Source organism: Canis lupus, chromosome 10, assembly GCF_048164855.1.
Source record: "Canis lupus baileyi chromosome 10, mCanLup2.hap1, whole genome shotgun sequence".
Taxonomy (NCBI): Eukaryota; Metazoa; Chordata; class Mammalia; order Carnivora; family Canidae; genus Canis; species Canis lupus.
Window position 1 is genome coordinate 24,271,104 of NC_132847.1, and position 18,127 is coordinate 24,289,230.

General features: G+C 52.1%; 1 protein-coding gene across 4 annotated transcripts in view; it reads left to right on the forward strand.

Annotated features, from left to right (window-relative positions):
• Positions 1-15,241, forward strand: part of CATSPER3 (cation channel sperm associated 3) — a 38,133-nt gene extending 22,892 nt beyond the window's left edge. For 2 of the 4 annotated variants that reach the window (XM_072841110.1, XM_072841109.1), the window contains exons 3-8: positions 1,157-1,396; positions 6,502-6,684; positions 7,359-7,499; positions 7,849-7,968; positions 8,830-8,987; positions 9,925-14,327. In XM_072841110.1, coding sequence (XP_072697211.1) covers positions 1,157-1,396; positions 6,502-6,684; positions 7,359-7,499; positions 7,849-7,968; positions 8,830-8,987; positions 9,925-10,030 — 948 coding nt within the window. In that variant the 3' untranslated portion in view covers positions 10,031-14,327. Of the gene's footprint in view, positions 1-88; positions 324-1,156; positions 1,397-6,501; positions 6,685-7,358; positions 7,500-7,848; positions 7,969-8,829; positions 8,988-9,924 lie in introns of all 4 variants that reach the window. The other 2 variants (XM_072841111.1, XM_072841112.1) reach the window with 2 other exon arrangements.
• The last annotated feature ends 2,886 nt before the right edge of the window (positions 15,242-18,127 follow it).

Genomic DNA, 18,127 nt, shown 5'->3' on the forward strand with positions numbered 1-18,127 from the left:
CTATGGCTTGAGTTACATTTTCCAGTGGTAGTGTCTGACATGTATTGAAAAGGTGACATACCTCACAAACTTTTCTGTTTCCCTCCAGAATCTCTCTCTAGCCCACTTCAGCCCACCCCAAATTCATCTCCGAGAAAGCATCACCGCTGACCCTTCTGTCTGAAGCACTAAAGTCTTCCTTGGCCTCTTGCCTTTCCTGAACACCCCAACTCCGGCAGCCAGGTCCTGACATGGTAGCCTCCAAAACACACACTCTCTCCTCTTCCTTTCGATGCCAACCATCCCCCAGTCTAATCATTTGCCTGCCACCTGCCTCTTCCTCCGTAAGTCCCCCCACCCCACTAGTCGTCAGTCTTGCCAGTCTTCCCACTAGTCTCTTTTCCACGGAGGTCTCTTAAGCATGCCAATCAGTTCCTATCACTCCCTTGCTCAGAATCCTCCAAGGTGGGTGTTAAACTTCAAAGCTCTCACCAGGCCTATAAGGGCTTCCCTATGTGGCCTGCCCCTCCAACGGCATTTCCTGCTCTGCTCTCCCCTTTCTCTTCTAGTATGCTAACTTCTCTGTTCTTTGAACCAATCTTTGCTCACCTGAAGTTATAGATGCATGAAAATTTGAATAAGATTAGATTATTTCATCAAGTGTAAAAGTGGGAAAAAAGCAGAATGTTCGTCAGAAGTAGTTAACTGATTTTCAGTATTGTGATGAACATTACTAGTATATATTAGTAGATATTTGAGTATTTCATCTCTATTCCTGAATATTCAGGTGGGCCAGAAAACTCTTGGGATCTTCTCTTTGGGAAAGCTTACATTCAGGTCACCTGATATGTTGAGTTGCCTTATACTGGGGTCTAGATGGTCATTCTGTTTTCTGGTCAGTCCGTCGTTCTTGAGCAACCTGGGTGTGACCTGGCTGTGACCCCCAGGGCTGAGGGCTGCAGGGAGGGGAGACGCAGAAGGGGAAGAGAATCAGGCACAATACTATGTCTCCACTGTGTGCCTGGGGCTCTGCCTGGGTTTCCCTCACACACAGGGGACCTAGGAGTACACTCTCCCCAAGATGCACACAGCCAATTGGGTGCCCCAGGTAGGGAGAGGACAGAACTATGGGGTGCTGCAGCTTGGCCTGACCATCTAACCCTTGACATCCCTGCAGGTCTCAGAGCTGGTCTTTGTGTCCATCTATAGCTCCGAGTTCTGCATGAAGCTCTACGTGGACCCCATCAACTACTGGAAAGATGGCTACAACCTGCTGGATGTAATCATCATCATCACAATCTTCATCCCCTATGGTCTCCGAAGATTCAAGGGCAAGCACTACCCCTACCTCAACATTGCTGATGGCATGCAATCCCTGCGCATCCTCAAACTTATCACCTATAGCCGTGGCATCCGGGTGAGTGACCTAGGGGTGCCATGTCTGCCCACTAGCCCCTGATGAAGTCATCATTCTACCACCATCATCCAGTTACTGAATCCTACTGTATGGCAGGTTGATCTTTACCAATGGTATCTCACCTAATCTTAATGAGGAAAAGTGTCATCATCTCTGTTTTACAGATGGAGAAATTGAGACTCACAGTCCCTCAGCAGTTAGATGACACAGCTGAGATTTGAGAGGTGTGGCTGGCTCCAGTGGCCACACAAACTTTTCCTCTCTCCCATGCTACATGGTGCAAGGCCTTTAAACTATGTTCCCAGGGGTCTCTTGCTTTTTGGTGGCACTGGTCACACACTTTCAGTTGTATGCTTTCCCCATACAGCTAAAAATCTGCTGCTTCTCTGGATGAGAACAATCTCATTACTTTGTTCAGGCAGCTCTAGAGATGGTGCTCCCGCTGAGAGGTCGTGAGGTGACTAGTTTTTCTTTGCTCAGAAGGTATCAGAAAAAACTTCATCACTGACCCAACCTGCCATTGAGCATTCACCTCGGGGACAGTATGTTTCCCTGGCACTGTGCCCTGTGTCCACGCTTCTCCCGAAAGGGGCTGCTTTGGACTCATTGGACCAGCTAGGGTGTGTGTCAGCCTATTCTGCTGAGAGATTGCCCCCAGCCAGGCCTGGGCTTCTGTCTAGGACCTGGGCCCTACACTTAGCAGTCCCAGGCCTGGCGGACAAGATGAGGAGAATGTTAAAGAGCTTCCCCTACCACAGATCCCCATTCACTCATTTTATGCTCTCATGTAGTGCCATGGCTGTGTGTCCTCTCCCAAACTCAGGCCAGCCCTCCTCTCCTCTCCTTCCCTTGCATCCTGGGAAGATGTGTCTGTAACTCCTAGTCCCTGCTTCCTCACTGGTCATTTATGCCCTGGCTTCTTCCCTCCAAAGGAACTAGCCTCTCTGAGGTTGTCAGCAATCTCTTTGTTGCCAAGTCCACTGGCCAGTTCCATTGTCCTCTCACTGCCTCTTTTTGCTGTTCCTCCAGCCTCATGAGCACTTCTTGGGTGCCTGCTTGCTTTGCCTGGTCTTTATGTGCGGTTTTCTCAGGACTATACCCTAAGTTCTTTTCGCCGCTCCCCTAACTCTGCATATCCTCTTTGGGTGATCTTTTCCACATTTCAGGGATCTTCACCTGCCCATGGCTCTCTCTGACCTTCAGACTCACAGCTTCCTGGACAACTCACATGCTCCTCAAACCCATCCTGTCTAAGCTGGAAGTCATCGCTCTCCCGAAGTCATATCCCCAGACTCCAGCCCCTCCTTCTGTATTATATCTTTTTGTGAAGGCTGTGCCCCACCCCCATTCAACTGCCAGGTCATAAATTTGAGTGTCAGCATTGAGGCCTCTGTCTCAAAGTCCTGTTGCACGGCCTCCTACGTGGTTAGTGACCTGTCCACATCTTATCACCTCCTCCCACCCCACCCTGCCCATCATCTTTTCACCATTCTCACCCGCCTTCATCAGGATTCCTGCACTGGCTTCCCATACTCCTGCGAGAGCCCTGGGGCAGAAATGCCCCTGCAGAATATAAATAATAGTGAAAGGGAATATAAGGGAAGGGAGAAGAAATGTGTGGGAAATATCAGAAAGGGAGACGGAACGTAAAGACTGCTAACTCTGGGAAACGAACTAGGGGTGGTAGAAGGGGAGGAGGGCGGGGGGTGGGAGTGAATGGGTGACGGGCACTGGGGGTTATTCTGTATGTTAGTAAATTGAACACCAATAAAAAATAAATTAAAAAAAAAAAAAAGAAATGCCCCTGCAGCTGGGGAGAATCTCTAAAGGGTACATCAAATCATGGCAGCCTTCCTTTCAAAGCTGAGAGTGGCTCCCATTGTTTGTAGGCCAGAGATGGACCCTATAAAGTGTCCTAGAAGCAGGGGAGGGATGTGTCAGAGGTGCCAGGCATTGGAGTCCACGTGGACAGGAAAAAAGACTGGAGGTCCTTGGGAGGCAGATACTGGGTGATAGATACCTCAGATTGAGGGCACAATCAGGCGATTGGAAATGTAGTCTGCTTAGTGCAGTTGTTGGACAGACACCAAGATAGTGGAGGCCTAAATTGGTGCAAAGGTCACTGGAGATGAAGGAGTTGAGGGACAAAGAGGCCTGGGGGATGGTTGATATTCCATAGGGATACTGAAGGCCTCGAGGATGACAGCAGCATGTTGTGGATCCTGCAGGCAGAGATTCCAAGACATGAAGGGGAATGGTTAGCTAGAAGGCTGGCTCTTTCTAGAAGCAGGAGCTTCACCAATGGAGATAGCGTCTCTGAGAGAGAGGCAAGGGTGGCCTCCTGAATCAGGCTGGGAAGAATAGGCAGCTTCCCTTGAGAGGGCTGCTAAGGAATGATGTCCTGCCAAGGAAAGGGTTTTCAGGTGAGGCCAGGAGAGAAGTCAGCACAGAATGAAAGTGGCAGAAACTGGTGGGAAACATGTGAGGAAGAAGGTGATGGCTGTGAGCTGAGGGAAAGGAAGCCCAGGGCTGCGTGAGGAGGAGGGAACCATATAGGACTGAGGTCTGGGGCAGGGACACTGACCCAGACTGACTCCTTGTGAAGCTGAGGGCATGAGCTATCTGCCAAGTGCATCATCTTAGCTATGTTGTGGCAGCCTTGTTAGAGGCTAAGGCCTGAGGTTTACAGCGTGGCAAGGATAACCCTTATTTGCAGGGCAGGGATCTAGTAAGGAGAGGACAGCCCTTCCCACTGGCCAACATCTATCCCAAAGCTCAGCCTGGCTTGCTTGGTGACCACAGCCTTTGGTTCTTGTAGACATGAACAGAGACCCATGGGCATGCAGATAGAATATTCACACAGACATATGGCCCATGTTTGACTTCAGGGGTTTCTGTCATTAAGCAGAGCCTTGTATCCCAAAGTTGTTCCCTGGGGATCATCAGGCCACTTGGCTGTGGCTCACCTATGGCCTTTGGGATATCATAGGACCCCAGATCCCTAGGAGCACAGAAGTGACTCTAAATTACACATCCTCTGTACACTGGCCAGGTGGAGCTGGAGGTGGAGACCTGTACCTCTGTGCTAATTTATATTCCTTGAAGTCTAAATGATGCTTTAACAGAGTCATAGCCTCCAAGCCCACAGAGCTGGTACTCTGGCAAATTCTTGGCTCCTGTCCTCTGATTAATTAAAATGACATTCTGTCTCCCCCACCTCATGACAATAAACCTGGACAATGAGGAAATAGTTCCTTGTTATTTTGCACACAAAGAGGTTCTGTTGGCTGGGTACCAGGAGGCCACACTACCCCTGTTCATCTGTATTTAGGCCCAAAGAACAACCATCAGATGCTGGGCTCCTACTTCTTGGAGCTCATCACTTTCCACACATCTAAGCAGCAGCACAGAAGGGCCCTCTGAGAGTGGCCAGGCCTGGGCACCTGCCATGCCTCAAGATCTTCTCCTTACCCTGAATGCCCCAGGGCCAGGAGGGCAGCTGTGGCTTAACCTAGAGCTTTGGATGGCTGAGCTAGCAGCTAGGAATTGCTTCCCCAGAGAATTTGGGAATTCAGAATCAGGCACTTATGGGAACCAGGTCATAGCTTTGAAAGCCCAGGACTTCCATGGGGAGGAGTCATCAGCCTGTGGGGTTCTGGGCAGTCATCCACTGGGACTGGATTTCTGTACCTCTGGACTGCAGACTAATGGAGCCCGCCTGGATTGTGTTTGAAGGACATTGTCAGGGCCAGCTGTCAGGAGTCCCACATGTCAGGCCTTCTGGTGAGCGTGACCTCTTCTCCACTGTTGTTCTCGAGGCTGCTCAGCTTTGGCCTCAGGTTGCACTGGGCCTCACGCTGGCCTGGAAGTGCAGCCCCCAGCCAGGGCCAGTCCTCCACTCTCCTGTCCCTGGTGCTCTAGGTTCTCTGGCTCAGGGCTGCCCCTTCCAGGCCCACCTGGGCAGACGTCATCCGTACTGTATGCCTGTGTAGTATTTTCTCATGGCCACTTCCTTCTTTACCTGCAGTAGTTCTTGTGAAAGAAGTTCTGTCTCTGTGTCACAGGGAGGGAGGCAATTTTGTACATCTCACCTCTTGATTTTCTTCTCCCAAAGAGAGGAAATGTTCACCTCTGTGGGCAGCTGTCAAGCCAGTCCACACGTAGGGTAATGCCGGGGCTCTCAGCTTGTCTTTCTGATTCCCACATTATCCCAAACTGTCATCACTTCCCTGTCCTGGGGCCCAGCTCTCTCGAGTGCTTCTTTTCATAGTGTGAAACCAATAAATGGTTTCTGGACCTGGAAAATGAGGCTTTAATGGTTGAAGTTGGTGGCACAAGGCAAAGGGCTCAGGAGTTGGTTCTAGCTCTGCCACTTATTGGAATGTGATGCTGGCCAAGGCTCTTTGCTTTTCCAAGCCTCTGCTTCCTCATCTTGAAATGTGACAAATGATAATGGTCACCTGCCTTGAAATCATGTCTGTGGCAGCATCTAGGTAGGTGACCATGTCTTAAGCACCTATTGTGTGGAGTGTAGAGAGTGAACAATGAGGAGGCATCTGCTGTGTGGAGGCAAGCCAAATGCCCACTTTCTAGGGCATCTGAAACAGAATCCAGAAAGAATGGGAAGTCATATTCCTCTCAGCCTTCGTCATTCCCACTCCCAGGGTAGCTCCCCTACTCCTCCTGGGCTTGGCAGAGCATTCAGGGCTGGCCCTCAGCTGAGAGGCAGGAGCAGGACACCTTGCGATGACCACAAAGGCAGGCCAGGGCTCAAGTGGAGTGGCCAGTGGTGCTGCTGGAGAGACACCCAGGCCTGAGGCAACCAGCACCATCTGCCCATGAGTGACAGAGGATAGAGGCCAGGCACCAATCAACCACTATTGGATTGGTCCAGCCTTCAGTTTGGACACAGTTCACAATCATCCATTCATCCATCCATCCATCCATCCATCCATCCATCCATCCAACCCTTTATAGAACATCTACTGTGTGCCAGGCCTGGCACTGGATACTGGGGACAGCTGGGGTCTGGGCAGACTGGACCTGTCCGCTGAGCCCCACCCAGTCTGGCTATCTGGCCTAGCCCCAGTACCTCTGCCTTGCAGACACTCATCACTGCCGTGGGGCAGACAGCCTACATCGTGGCCTCCGTGCTCATCCTGCTCTTCCTCCTCATGTACATCTTCGCTATCTTGGGCTTCTGCCTGTTTGGAGTTCCAGACAAGGGTGACCCGAATAACTGGGGGAACCTGGCTGTGGCCTTCTTTACCCTCTTCAGCTTGGCCACGGTACTGTGTTTGGGAACAGTGGTGGGGGCAGAGGCCTTACAAAGGGAGAGCCAGCTGGGTGTGTGGACAGGCTGAGCCTCACATGGGGTCCTCCTCATGTTCAGATACTTAGCTGGGCTGGGGAAATGGAAGGCTAGCCTCTCAGGAGAGGCCAGGGCCCTGCCCAGGGGTCCATTTCTCTCTCTAATCTTGTGACTCCCTAGAGCATTCCCATTTGTCCCACAGGGTTGTAAAACTTTAAAAGAGTTCTCAAAAGAGAACTCTTTTGGATTAAGTTTACTTTAGAAATGAAGCCCATGTCACATAGGCTTTTTGGGACTAGGCTATCACAAATCCACCTAGAATCAAGCTGCAAAGCCCAAGTCTGGAAGGGTAGACTCTGAAATCTTTCCAAAGGAGGGCCTTGCAGAGAGACAATATAGTTCTTGGAAGGATGGGAGGCCTTTTGGAGAAGAGCCCCCAGGGCACCTTGGCCAGTAGTGTCTATATCCAGTGGCACCTTGCATCCCCAGCCATCATGTATGGACTGGAGTCCTTGGACAGTGGGTGAGGGGCTGATGTGAAGGCAAAGCCAGCTGCCTCCTCAGTGGGGCTGGGGCTGCTGTAGCACAGGTGAGGAGGAGGCCTGCCCCAATGAGCCTTGGCACTTGGCACACCCTGCCTTGCCCAAGCAGGTTGATGGCTGGACAGACCTGCAGGAGCAGTTGGACAGTCGGAACTTGCCTCTCAGCCGGACGTTCACCATCACCTTCATCTTGCTTGCCTCCTTCGTCTTCCTCAGTATGTTCGTGGGTGTAATGATCATTCACACTGAGGTGAGGCTGCCCTTGTGAGGCTAGGGGGTCAGCTTAGGTGTGGCAGGCAGAGCCATAGGCCAAGTGTCCAGGACGGGGTGGGGAGGTGGTCAGGTGGGCCCTCCTGTCCCCAGCCCTGCTCTTCTTCCTGAGCCAGTGCATTTTCCTGTCTCGTGATGGTAGTCAGCAGGACAGGGGCTTGGGGAGTCACTGCAACTGCAGATGGCAGCTTGAGTTGAGGCTGGCCCTGTATGGGGTGGGGCTCCTCCTGCTGAGGAGCAATGCAAGGCTAGGGAAGAAGAAAGATGGGGGTAGGTGGGTGGGGAGGCAGTGAAAGCCTGTGTCTCACCTCCATCTTTCCACTCTCTAGGACTCCATTAAAAAGTTTGAGCGGGAGCTGATGCTGGAGAGACATGTGACACTCATGGAAGAGAAGCAGGTGATTGTAAGGCGGCAGCAGGAAGAGGTCAGCAAGCTGATGCAGATGCAGGTAGGCCATTTCCAGGCACATGGACCATCAGACCTGAAGGAGTGACCACAGAGAGGCCCTTGGGGCCAGTGTAGACAGCAGGTGGTGTTGGGCATCTCTGGTCTTAGGCCGGGCAGGTTCCAATGCTCTGTGTTTTCCACAGTTTGGCTTTATTCTCTATATTTTTGTATTTCTCTGGACCTCTTAGAGAGTTGAGAACTATAGTTACGGTTTCTCCCTTCTCCCTGGGCACAACTCCACTGCCAGGCCCACTGCCTGGAATGCTTTTGTGACTGAGGCTCCTTGATCACCAGGCAGCCCATAGGCCCCATTTACGGAGTTGAGTGAGGTCATGGAGGTCCTGATAGGTGCTCCTGGTTTTTCTAAAGTGGAGTGAGGATAAGCACACCAGGCTGGAGGTCTCCTGTCAAGCATGATACACCTGTGAAAGCTTGGGGAGGGAACATTCTTTTTTCAGCCTAAGCTCTCTGAGCTCCTCTTGCAGAGCCCTGGGTTCTCTGCTGGGGGGTCCTGAATCTCCACCCTTCCTCCCCTGTGCAGTCAGTGCATCACTCCTCAGACCCTTCTCTGAGCTAGAGACATCTGTCTGGATCATGCCCATTTGTCCAGGGCACAGTGAGAACACGCCCAGCCATACTTGGGCTCTCCCTGGCTCTTTTCCATGTCAGCTGTACTCACTTCAGTGATGGTGGCTTATGAGGCTATGGTGGTCAGGGGGATTGAGGCTTGGAAGGAGTCAGGGCGAACCCAAAAGTCAGCTCAGGCCTTTGCCTGGGCCCCTTGTGAAGGGTCCCCAGGTCTCTCTGCATCTTGGCTATTGCTTCTTCATTTCCATTGCCCTCTTTACGCTCCCCTCTCTAGAAAAACGCTGACTACAAAAGTTTTAGTGAGCTGGTGGAGAACTTCAAGAAGACCCTGCGACACACAGACCCCATGGTCTTGGATGATTTTGGCACCAGCCTGCCCTTCATCGATGTCTATTTGTCCACTCTGGACAACCAGGACACCACAGTCTACAAGTCAGTACCCACCCCGCTGCCCCTGGCCCCTTGGAAACCAGGCCTTTCCTAGTCCTGAGGTTTCCTTCAGGGTGGGGCCAAGTCAGGTGGTCTGGGAGAGCCAGGGGGCGGTGGCCGATGTGCAGGGTGGGTGAAGCGAGGTCCTTCTTGGGGGTGCAGGACTCTGTGTGCACAGGGGCGGCGCTGCAATATGGACAGGCCTGTGACCCAGAGGCATCTGTCCCCCTGCCCCTCCCCTGGTATCAAGGTGCTGGTCCCTTGGACTCTTCCAGCCCCTTTCTCACTGCCCCCTTTTGAGAAGTCAGAGGAAAGAGTGCTGCTTGGCAGGGCAGGAGCTGAGGCTCCTGGCCTGGTTCTGACACAACCTTCTTTTGGGACTCTGGGGAGGTCTCTGCCCCTTTCCCATCTGCCACATGGGGGCTGATTCTATAAAAACAGTGTGTGGAGCTTTGAGTTGGCTGGGCTCAAGGCTATGCTACGTGTGCATCAGCTGGAGTTATACCTGGGCCATTACTGAACAGGAAGGGGAGGGGCATGAGTCACAGTGAGCTCTTGATGAAGGGAGGGAGAATGAAAGCAGGGTGGCTTCATGACAACAGCCCCCTGGAGGGCTTCATAGGCTGGAGGAACTCCAAGGAGGGGGTCAGGGAACATCCACTTGCGGCCTAAGAGTGGGGCCAGGCAGTGTCTGGTCACCTTCACACAATGTCACCAACCCCACACATGGGTTAAAATCACTTACTCTGGGGGCCACAGGCAGAGCAGCAGACCCAGATTTTAGCTGATCTGATCCAGTTCTATAGTCCCTGCTCTTCCCTGAACCCATACCTACCAGATGTGGTGAATCCACAGGTGCAAGCATGTGGGGGGTGGGGCTGGGGCGGCATGGAGTCCCCGCCCGGAGCCCAGGCCCCCTCTCCTCTGGCTCCTCTTCCAGGCTTCAGGAGCTGTACTACGAGATTGTACACGTGTTGAGCCTGATGCTTGAAGACCTGCCGCAGAAGAAGCAGTCCCAGTCCTCCGAAAAGGCTGATGAGAAGTAGAGGGGGCGTGGGCAGCCAGGCACTGAGGTGCCTCGCAGGTCGAGCCAGTCTCTTGTTCAACACAGGCTTTCTGAATTGCCCTCTCTGCAGTTACTTGGGATCATGGTATTTGCCTGCCACTGCGGGATGGGTCCGAGTAGGCACCCATGAAGTCTGATTGCTCCCCATTCCACATGATGCATTCAGGCCTGGGGAGTGGAGAGAGGGATGCTCAAGACTTGCCCTTGGCTAGAGGCCACATGCAAGGGTCATACTGGCTGTCTCATCCCTTGACCCCAGCAGCGAGGGCTCACTGGGTTCCTGGAGGACCCCAGACAAAGAAAGGCCTCCAGCAACCCCATAAGTGTGTATGGCTTCTTTGGGCTGGTATAACCACACTAATCTTGGAACCTCTTAAAGCTGGGCTCCTCTTTGTGGGTGCCTCACACCAGGGAAAGCAGTATTTCTATGTACCTACTCCCTTGGGGACCCCTCTTTGGAAGTTGACTTTGCTTTTTCTCTAGGCTCACAGTGGTCATGTTGCTGCAATGGGTGTGGTCATGACCAGTAGGACTGTATTGTGTGGGCATGGAGCTCACAGTAGCCTGGCCTGGGGCAGTGGCCCACCAGCAGTGCTGGGGCATCTCATATGGTGTCCACGGAGCAGCAGTATCAGGCCCTTTGGGCTGTTGCCCCTCCTATGGTTAATTAGGACTTTTCACTTAAAAGGTGACATTTTCTGTGTCATTCCTGGCCACGTGACTAGCAGGGTTGCCCCTGTCCTGGCACTACCTCGATCCAGCCATGATGGAATCTTCTGAAGGCATAGGAAGAGCAGGATTGGTTGAAATGACACCCCCACTGCCCCTCTGCTCCCATTTCTGGGGGCTGTTCTGGAGGTTCATCACTTTAGCAGTGCCCTGTCTGACAGTGGGAGGAGTATGTTCTGGGTGGAGCTGGGGTAGGACACTGGCATCTATAGTTGAGGGGAACAAAGCCCCAAACCCATAGTGGGGAGTCAGGTCAGCAGAAAACACATGGGGTAAGACAGAGCAGCAGGACGAAGAATCCCTGTGTGGACCCATGGTCTCCCACTATGGGTGACAGCGCCTTCAAGGCCTTGGGACAAGGGCACATGGAAACCTTTCCTCATGGTTTTGTTCATACATCCGACTCCTCCTTACTGAGCTGTGCTGGGTCCTGGGGGTACTGTAATGAGAAACCCACAGTCCAATCCTGGTTCTCTTGGGGCCCTCGGTTATGCGGAGGAAGCAGTAATCCAGCCAGACTGGAGGAGAGATTTTCCCTGAGGAAGTGACGGTTTTTTGAATGCAGAGAGCACATGTCTTCTAAGATACTCAGGTTGTTGGCATTTGCAAATGTTCACACTCTCAGGGCCAAATTGAAAATCGTGTAAAAGTGCGAAGAAGGCTTGCTCTGGAGGGTGAGACCCATCACCATGCTATAGGGGAGCCCTCTGAGGGCAGGGGCTGTAGCCTCGCTGTTTCCTGAGGCGCAGAAGAGCTTATGCCAGTGCATTGGAGGGCTCTGGTTCAGGCCTGAGGCAAAGCAGGCATTGCTGCTGCCCGCCCTGCTGTGCACACTGTTGGCATGCTGTGTGCCTACATTGCTCAGGAGAATATGAAAACACATTCTCCTGCTCTCACCAGGAATCCTGAGAGTCGCCCTAGGTCCCTGGATGTGAACAAAAGATTAAAAAATCAGCCTCAGGGAGGTAAGTCGGAAAGTGCTACGGTTCTGGAATGTAGAGGTCAGGATTCTGTAATTGGGTGACCTCAGGCAAGGTGCTAGATCTTCTGAAAATTCAGCTATTTCCTCTGAGAAATGGGCTGATAAAATGGACCCACTTCTAAGGATCAAATGAAACATGTGTGAGGCTGTGAGGAAAGCTGTGGTCAGCTGTGGCCTGTGCTGCTTCGCTGTCAGCTCTGCCTCTGCTGGGTGGCCAGCTGCAGTGGGCCGTGCTGGTCAGGTGCAGAGAAGCACGGGGCCAACACCAGGGTGGTGCCCAGAGCAGGGAGCAGAGGTCAGGAACCTGTGTTGGGGGTGGGCGGTGAAGGGGTCTCTACGGGGAGCTGGCATGGAATGGGCAGATGGCGCAGGACCTGGAAGGCCTGTGTCCCTGCAGGGGAGTCCCAGGCACAGGACTCTGGGCTGCGGTGTGCCGGGGCGAGCCGCCTTTAAGGGCACAAGTAGAAGGCTGTCACAGAGCAGAGAGCCAGGAGAGGGTGACGTGTGGAGGGCTGGCCCAGCACCGCTGCCAGAACAAGCCAGCGGATATTTGGCGCAAAGTCCCAAAGCAGCATTTCTGTTTGGCTCTATTCGTCTGCAGAGCAAACACTGGCAGATTGGAATTCCCACTTGGGTCCTCACCAATTCAAACAGGCTTGGCCACGACTTTCAATTGATTTGCTTGGGGCAGAAGTGCTCTGCCTGCCCAGGCCTGGCAGTGGAAAGCAGGACCCTCCTCACCAACCCCCAGCCTTCAGATCCAGCAGAGCTGTCCCCAGATGGCTCGTTCATCTGCATTCTGCCAGCCTGGTGGTTTGGTAGCTGCCTTGGAATGCTGGGGACCTGGGGCTTGAGTCTTTTGGTCACACTCAGGTCCTCCCCTAGCTCCTGTGGGAAGGATCTAGAATCCAAGGCTGGAGGTGTTTGGAAGGTGGCCGGATTTTTTTTTTTTTTTAAACTGCTTGTTGATTCCACAGCAGGAAGCAGTCCCTATATTATGGAGATCCGGGCAGTGAGTGAGAATATAAACTCTCTTCTATTTATTCCAACAGCCCTTAGAAATCTTATGGAGATGCTAGAAACTGCACACCTTGTGTTTTCTTCAAATGTGGATGAGACAGGACCCCTCCTAATTTAAAAGGCCCTTTACCCAGTCACACTCCACTCTCAGTGGTCTCTCTCCCTGCTTTGGTCTCTGTGCCTGGCCCCAGGTTGCCTAGGCCTGTTTGCTTGGTTCACAGGCTCTCAAGAGAGAGGATGGCTCTGAATTTCTAAGTAGACTACCCAGAAGGGAGAGCAATGACTGCTAGTTCTAGTCCCAGGGCTTGGGAAATGATGAGAAAGGGGACCCCATGTGACCGAGACAGATTTATCCACATGTGACTGCCCCGCTCTTCCCCATGTTCTGCTACCCGGAGCTCTGCTGGTCAGCCCCACCCCTCACCATTGTTGAGTTCTGTCTGTGACTTTACTATAGACTCTAGGTGACAAAGTGCTGGGGGGTTGGGGGAGAGCCAGGACTAGACAGGGAAGGGAAGAGAATTGTTGAGCTTGAATGCTTTCTTAATTGGTGCTTTCTAGGTCTCTTCTCCGTGATGGAGAATCAGGGTAAAGGGTGAACAGAGAGCAGGTGAAGAGACCAGTCAGATTACGGTGGATCTACACCAACAGGAACTGGGACAGGGAGGGAAGAAGAAAGCAAAAGCCGAGGACCAAGAGTCAGAGACTTTTAAGCAGAGGTTCTGACCCAGCTGGAGTGTGAGGCTTGCAAAGGGGAGAAATGGACATGACAGGTGTCCTTGAAGGGGGTGGGAACTGGATCCTCACTGATGTCCTCTGAGAGAGGCAGGTCATGCTTGGGATCATTCTAGGATGACTTTTGGTTGCTAACTGTGCCCTTTACAAATGGAACCCCCTGAATAGATTTGACCATGTGGAATCTGGATTATATTTGGCCAAAAGATCATTCTGTCTAATAGAGACCTCTCAAGCTAAAATTGGGAAATGTTAAAGAGGGCTTTGCAAACCACTGCCTGAATCCCCAGCTGGGCTCAGAAGCCTCTAGGTGAAGTGGCCCTGGGGGTGGTGGTACCACATGTGGCTGGATTTTTGCGAAGTGAAACCAAAGTCTGAAAACAAAGTGTGGAAGAAGCCAAAGAGATATGAAGAGTCCATTCTAGAACTCTTGGGAAACTGGACTGACCCTAGCCTCTGTAAACCAGTGACGGGACAATGATGTTCTCACAACAGAGGCACCCCATTGCCCCACAGTTCAGCACACATAGCCCTTGACTCCCTCCTTCCCCAGCAGGACCTTGATGCCTACTTGGTGGTTTGGGATAAAAAGTGCTCTTCATAAAAAGGCCTCCAGAGGAGGAGGCATCCAATCAGGCTTCGGGCCCAGGCTCTGAAGGTATAGCCCATTCTCTTTGTTGACAGTGGAAACAACGCCTTCTATTCTGTTTTTTTCGGCATTTGTGTTTACAAGATACTTTCATATACATGATTTGAGACTTGTTGCAACACTTAGGTATTTTTGTTATTCCCATTAAACTGGTAAAACTGAGGTTCAGAAAGGTGATGGAAACCACTCCCTGCCCCAAGTCTGTACAACTACGGAGGAAGAACCAGGATTCACAGCCGTGCAAGTCTGGCGCGTGTGCCCTTCTCCTATGAAGCTGTGCACCAATCTTCTAAGGAAGATTTTATAAGTGGGTAAGCAGGCACTCACAGGGACCATCACTTGGCCAGGATTGTCATTAAAGGGCAAAATGCAGGCTACACACATACCCTCTGCTCTACAGCCTCACAGTGACCTTGATCTTTCTTTTCAAAGCTATTTTTTGAATTTTAAGATTCAAGCCATGATTGCCTTCAGAGCAGGGCCCGATTCTGAAGTCTGCTGGCCCAGTGTCCCCTGGGTTGGCCCTGGGAGCCTCAGAGATGGAGAGGAAGGCAAGAAGCAGTCGGTGTGCATGAAAGGGTTGTGACTATTGCGCCTAATCAGGAAATTACAGCCTGGGCAGCAGAGGGTTTGGCTTAGAAGTCACCCTTCCCTGGGTTTCAGTGAAGTCTGCCCACATGAAGGCTTGGCCAGCAGAGGGGATGTGCCGAGCAGGAGTGAACTTGGCAGGTGGGATGAGCCAGCCTTGTCAGTACTTTGTAGAGCAGACCCAGCCGTTTCTGTACCCAGAAGGTTGGCCTTGGGTGGTGACCTTGAGGTCTGTTTTTTTCTGGCTCTCTGCCTGCCCCTGTACCCACAGATAATTCATGAGCAAGGGTAGAAGCTGTCGGCACCCAAAGGGGGCACTCTGTGAGTCTCTTGGCTCGAGTAGGTGGCTTTGCCCATGACCCTTGAATGAGTGTGCAGAAAAGGAATGAAAGTTGGCAGGTGGGAAAAGCCAGTCACAGAACTGTACATACATGACACCATCTGTATTTTGTTTTGAAAAGGAGAAATAAAACCACATATACAAAGTGGCAATGCAATATTTGTTCTCTTCCAGGTGGCAAAGATAATACACAAAACCTAGTATTGGCCAGTATATGGAGAATGAGCCCCCTTGTCCACTTCTGGCCGTGCCCATAGGTGTGGCTTTCTCCTACGGCAACGCAGGTTGGATTTTTATGTGCGTGTTCCCATGGCTCAATAGTTCTGCTCTTGAAATTACCCCAAGGTGCCAAATGACTAGTGCACAGAGATGCATGGATAAGGGTGTTACTGTGGCCTGTTATAATAGAGAGACAGTGGAAGAAAACAAGAAGTTGGAGTGCCTGGGTGGTTCAGTGGTTGAGCATCTGCCTTTGGCTCCAGGGGTGATCCCGGGATCAAGTTCCTCATCAAGTTCCCTGCGGGGAGCCTGCTTCTCCTTCTGCCTATGTCTCTGCCTCTCTCTGTGTCTCTCGTGAATAAATAAATAAAACCTTAAAAAAAAAAAAAAAAGAAAGGAAAACAGGAAGTTACTTAAATGCCCACTGGTGAGGATGCTGGTTAAGTTCTTATGAATCTGTATATGTGGCTCTTAAAAATAGTGATTTTTTTAATAAGAATAGATGTTCTTGATCTCATACTGAGTGAAAAAAGTGGCTTCTTGAGCAACGCATGACAGGATATCCTGTATGTAACAGTGTGTGCACATATATGATGTATGTGTACCTACACACATATGTAGATAGAGGGATATCTGGGAGGACATCGCTCATGGTGGTTTAGTTTGTCCTCACACTTTTCTGAACTTACAAAAAAATTTAAAAATATTTTATTTAGGGGATCCCTGGGTGGCTTAGCAGTTTGGTGCTTGCCTTTGGCCCAGGGTGTGATCCTGGGGTCCTGGGATCGAGTCCCACATCGGGCTCCCTATATGGAGCCTGCTTCTTCTTCTGCCTGTGTCTCTGCCTTTCTCTCTTTGTCTCTCATGAATAAATAAATAAAATCCTTTAAAAATATTTTTTATTTATTATTTGGGAGAGAGAGAGCAAAAGAGCATGTGAGCCAGGGGAGGGGCAGAGGCAGAGGGAGAGGGAAAAGCAGACTCCCTGCTCAGCATGACGCGGGGCTCGATCCCAGGACCCCAAAATCATGACCTGAGCCGAAGGCAGATGCTCAACTGACTGAGCCACCTAGGTGCCCCAGAACTTTAAGAATCTTAAGAATGAATATGTATGCTATAATCAGGGAAAATCACACAATTTTCACCTTGAACGAAATGTTAAGCTGGGTGGGGAGGGTGTGCACATGTACCCACACCTGTGACATGTAGAAGGGCATTCCATGCAGAAGGAACCCCATGCACAAAGGAATGATGGTAGAGCTATAGAGGGCTTAGCAAATGTGACCACAGTGTATGGGGTGTGGGGGTGGGGGTGTTGTGGGACTGGGGAAGTAGTTTGGAGCCAGATCCTGAGGAACTTGAGTGTTCAGCTTGGCAACGTGGAAGCAGGGCAGTAACCTGGCCAGATTGGATTCCTGCCACCCAGGAGAGGCCTCACTCCCCTCGCTTGGCACGTAGGACTTCCCCAATCTCTTTCCCCCTTCCTCTCCCCAAACCTCCCATGCTCCCTTTGCCAGGACTCAGTCTGTACTCCTCCACTCCTGCACACTCATTCCAGTCCTATTTGTCCTTTGAGGCTCAGGGCCAGGCTCTCTCTCACAGGAAGCCCTCCCAGATTGCTCTCGCCGTTGGCCTTTTGTACCTGACCTTCAACTCAGACCCACAGGTACTTCCTCTCTCAGTCCCAGTGGGTGAGGGTGGTGGCCTGGGAGTCTTGTCCTAACACCTGGATGCCAGTGATGGATTGCCTGAGTTATGCGAGCTTTTGAGTCCTGGGGGATAGAGGAGGAGTGGGCAGTACAGACCTAGGAGCGAGCTGAAGCTGGTGTCACAGGCATGGTGGCAAACACTCTGCCTTTTCATCACTCTCCCCATTTTGCAGGTGAGGAGAGGGGGCTTGGAGAGGCGGATGTGGCACTAGAGTGGCGGTGCTGAGACTTGAACCTGTCTCACTCCAGAGCCCATACTCTCAATCTCTGTGATGTGCTTGTGTTGGGCCCTCACACTCCCTGGACGTCAGCTGAGCTGAGGCAGAGGAAGGACCATCCTGTGCCTGGCCACCCCAGGCCCAGTGGACATGGACATCAGGGTGGAAAGGCGATGCCATGTCACTCAGGTGGTAGCTCCTGACCCAGTGGAGGATCTGGGGTGTTGCAGTAGCCCTTCTAAGGCCTCGTGGGTGTTGTCATCCCCAGTGAAATAAAGCAGGCTGCTTCCCTTAGGGCGGGCTGGCAGGGCCACCATGGTGGAGGACGGGGTAGAGGGGCGGGAGACCGAGCTGGTGGAAAGTCTCCAACCATAGGTGGTCAGTGAGAGGAGAGAGCCTACCCCAGAACCTTCCATACTGGTCACATCCAGGGTCTCTTCAAACCCTGACATCGAAGCCCACGAGGCAAGCAGGCAGGCCCAGCGCCTGTTTGACAGAGGGGGACACTCAGGGTCCATTGAAGGGAAGGCCAGGCCCCAGAGAGGAGGAAAGCCCAGTCCAGGGCTGGAAGCCGGGGGGGCCCAGGCCTCCCCCAGGCACCCGGACCAGCTGCAGCTCTGCTAGTATCCTTCTTTTGTTGGGCTGGGTCAGTCTCTGTGGCCTTGGGGTGGGGGTGGCCAGGGGTGACCTCAGCAGCCCCACCCTGGGGTCCGGACTGTGGGAGAGTCAAGGAGCTTTGGAAGTGTTGGCATGAAGCTCTGGAGAAGCTAGGCATTCACCATGGATAGTGTATGCCTTGGTGACTCCAAAGGAGTGGCAGCTTTGGGGATGGAGGAGGGGTCCTGGGCCACACTGTGTGTATGTGTGTGTGTGTGTGTGGGGTGTTTC